Genomic DNA, 2575 nt, shown 5'->3' with positions numbered 1-2575 from the left:
AAGGAGCTACAGTCACTGGCAGTAACTCAATGTCAAACTCGATTTCCCGCACTGGTGGAAAACCTGGAATTTCCTCCGGAAACACATCTGGAAAATCACGAACCACTGGTATCTCCCGGATATCTGGCTCCCCTAAGGATGCGTCAATGGCGTAGATAAGGTAGCCTCCCCCGCTAGACTCTAAAGCACGCTGGGCTTTCAGAGCAGAAACCACTGGCATCGGGGGTCGCGCTCCCTCACCATAGAAATACCAAAATTCGCTATCCTCTGGTCGGAACTGAAAAAATCTCTGATAGAAATCCACTATCGCTTGGTAGGTAGTCAGGAGATCTATCCCAATGATGCAATCGAAATCCTCCATAGTTAGAACCATCAGGTTAGCACTAAACTGATGACCCTCAAAATCCAAAACACAACCCACAACTAGACGCTTGGCTAAAACCTCGCTACCCATAGGTGTAGAAACTACTAGCAAGACGTCTAAAGGAATGAATGTCAACTTATACTTCTTAGCAAATCGTGCTGATACGAAAGAATGCGATGCACTAGTATCAATCAAAACATACGCAGGAAAACCACATAAACTACAGGTACCTGCGATCATCTGATCACTGTCAGCCTCTGCCTGTTCCTGGTTAAGCTCAAAGACCTGACCCTGGGCACGTGGCTTCTAAGAAGAATGACCCCGAGAAGGAGTTTGAGCAGGCTGCCGCTGAGACTGCTGTGGCTACTGATGCTGCTGAGAATACTGCTGCTGATAAGGTGGCTGCTGGTACTGAGGTGGCTGAATAGATGCCTGAGAACCTCTTGAACCACTCGCTGCCCCAATAAGCATAGGACAATCCCTCTTCATGTGACCCTCCTGGCCACACTGGAAGCATGCATTGGTCGATCAACCACAATGTCCTGGCGGATGCCCGTGTCTGCACTGATGACATCGGTTTGGTCTCTGACTACCAAAATTATGCACTCCACCAGATCCAGATGAAGGAGAAGAAGTACCTCCTGGCTTCTTGAAATACTGTCCTTTCGGACCCAAAGTACTGGCACTCGCTGACCTGGAAGAAGAAGAGAAGAGTCCCATGTTCCTCCGAATACTGTCCTCCGCTTGGCGACAATGGTCCACCAAGCCCTCGTAGGTCATGTCACTGCCCACAACAACCATCCGATGAATCTCAGGGTTCAGACCCTGAAGAAAATGGTCGTACTTCGCTATAGAACTAACAGCAATGTGAGGACAATAAGGTAGTAGATAAAAGAACTTCTGCTGGTACTCCTCGATTGTCATCGTACCCTGTCGCAGACTCAGTAACTCACTGGCTTTTGCCTGTCGAAGAGCTGAAGGAAAATATAGCCTTTGATAACCTGTGCGGAACTCGCCCCACGTAGCTACTCCTCTCGCTGCTATGAATGGTGCGAAAGTAGATCTCCACCACTTCCTTGCTCGCCCCGCAAGCATGAAGGCAAGAATCTCCATCCTATCCTCGTCTGTGCAACGAAACTCCTGAAAACACTGCTCTATTCTCTCGAGCCAATCCTCAGCCTCCTCATGCGTCTCACCTCCTGTCAAGGGCTTCGGGCTAACCTCCTTAAATCTGCGCATGCTCACTTGTCTGTTCTCCTCATGCTGACCTCGACGACGTCTACGATCATTCAGATCTCCCCATCAACCGCCGCCTCCGCTATCGTGGCTCTCATCATAATCTGCCATCTGTTGCATAAGAACAGATAATTACTTAATCCGCTTTTACGAAATTCCCAGTGCAATGCGCTCTGATACCAAAAAAATTGTAGTGACCCAAACCAGATCCACTAACTAATCAGAGTTATAAAGCTCATGCAATAATACTTAAAGCGTAAGGATCGGATAATTTAAAATACAACAAATCCAATCGACAAAATATAACCGACGATAACAAAAGTGTATAAATACCATTATACAACCAAATCTAAAGTTCAGGGTAAACAAATCCCTACCCTCTAAAACCTCACGCTCTCGGATCCTCAATCCTGCTGAGAGCCGCCTGGACCGTCCAGCCTCAAACCTGCCCCGCCACAAGGTACACCACAATACCCAAACACAGGGACGTGAGCGATAACGCTCAATACATAAGCAATGATATATGTACAAATATGCGCACATAGATGATTTAAAATCCTAGGTAAAACACTTGCTTATGGCGCCAGGAATATACAGTACCGGCTAGAGAGAGACTCCGCGGGATACTCGCATATTTTATATTAGGGTTGAGCCAAACCCATCCTTAACCGAATCCAAAATAGGATAAAAGTGAAAGAGTGGGTGCCCGGTGAGCCAACTTGTGGCTAAGGGCTTTGATGACTCTTTGTATAAACAATCTTTTGTTTAATATAATTTACACTTTTATTAATGGCAATGACTTTATCTTTCTCCATATTGTTATATTGTGATATACTATTGTTGTTTTGATAAAGACCTTGAATATACTATAGTGCATGTAAGATGTGGTAGAACATGGGGATGTCTATCATGAAACACATCTTATAGTCACTGTATATTCTAAACTGTTCCTAGTCGATTGAGCCGTCCGATAAT

The 2575-nt window shown here is 45.7% G+C and overlaps 1 protein-coding gene across 1 annotated transcript; it reads right to left on the bottom strand.

Annotated features, from left to right (window-relative positions):
* Nucleotides 1–849: 849 nt before the first annotated feature.
* On the bottom strand, nucleotides 850–1603 carry LOC140862760 (uncharacterized). The gene is made up of 2 exons (XM_073265794.1): nucleotides 1099–1603; nucleotides 850–953 (listed from the first exon to the last, which is right to left on the bottom strand). Exons 1-2 carry the CDS (start codon nucleotides 1601–1603, stop codon nucleotides 850–852), a joined length of 609 nt encoding a protein of 202 aa, XP_073121895.1.
* Nucleotides 1604–2575: the final 972 nt, after the last annotated feature.

This window comes from Henckelia pumila, chromosome 4 (genome assembly GCF_033568475.1).
Source record: "Henckelia pumila isolate YLH828 chromosome 4, ASM3356847v2, whole genome shotgun sequence".
Taxonomy (NCBI): domain Eukaryota; kingdom Viridiplantae; phylum Streptophyta; class Magnoliopsida; order Lamiales; family Gesneriaceae; genus Henckelia; species Henckelia pumila.
The sequence above is the reverse complement of the archived record's forward strand: the minus strand, read 5'-3'. Positions and strand labels throughout refer to the sequence as shown.

What these genes read in the sequence shown, in the direction of transcription:
- LOC140862760 (XM_073265794.1), bottom strand. Translation starts at nt 1,603, where the DNA reads ATGCGCAGATTTAAGGAGGTTAGCCCGAAGCCCTTGACAGGAGGTGAG. An exon ending in TTGTCGCCAAGCGGAGGACA is followed by an intron (nt 954 to 1,098) that starts GTATTCGGAGGA and finishes TAATTTTGGTAG; the next exon opens with TCAGAGACCAAACCGATGTC.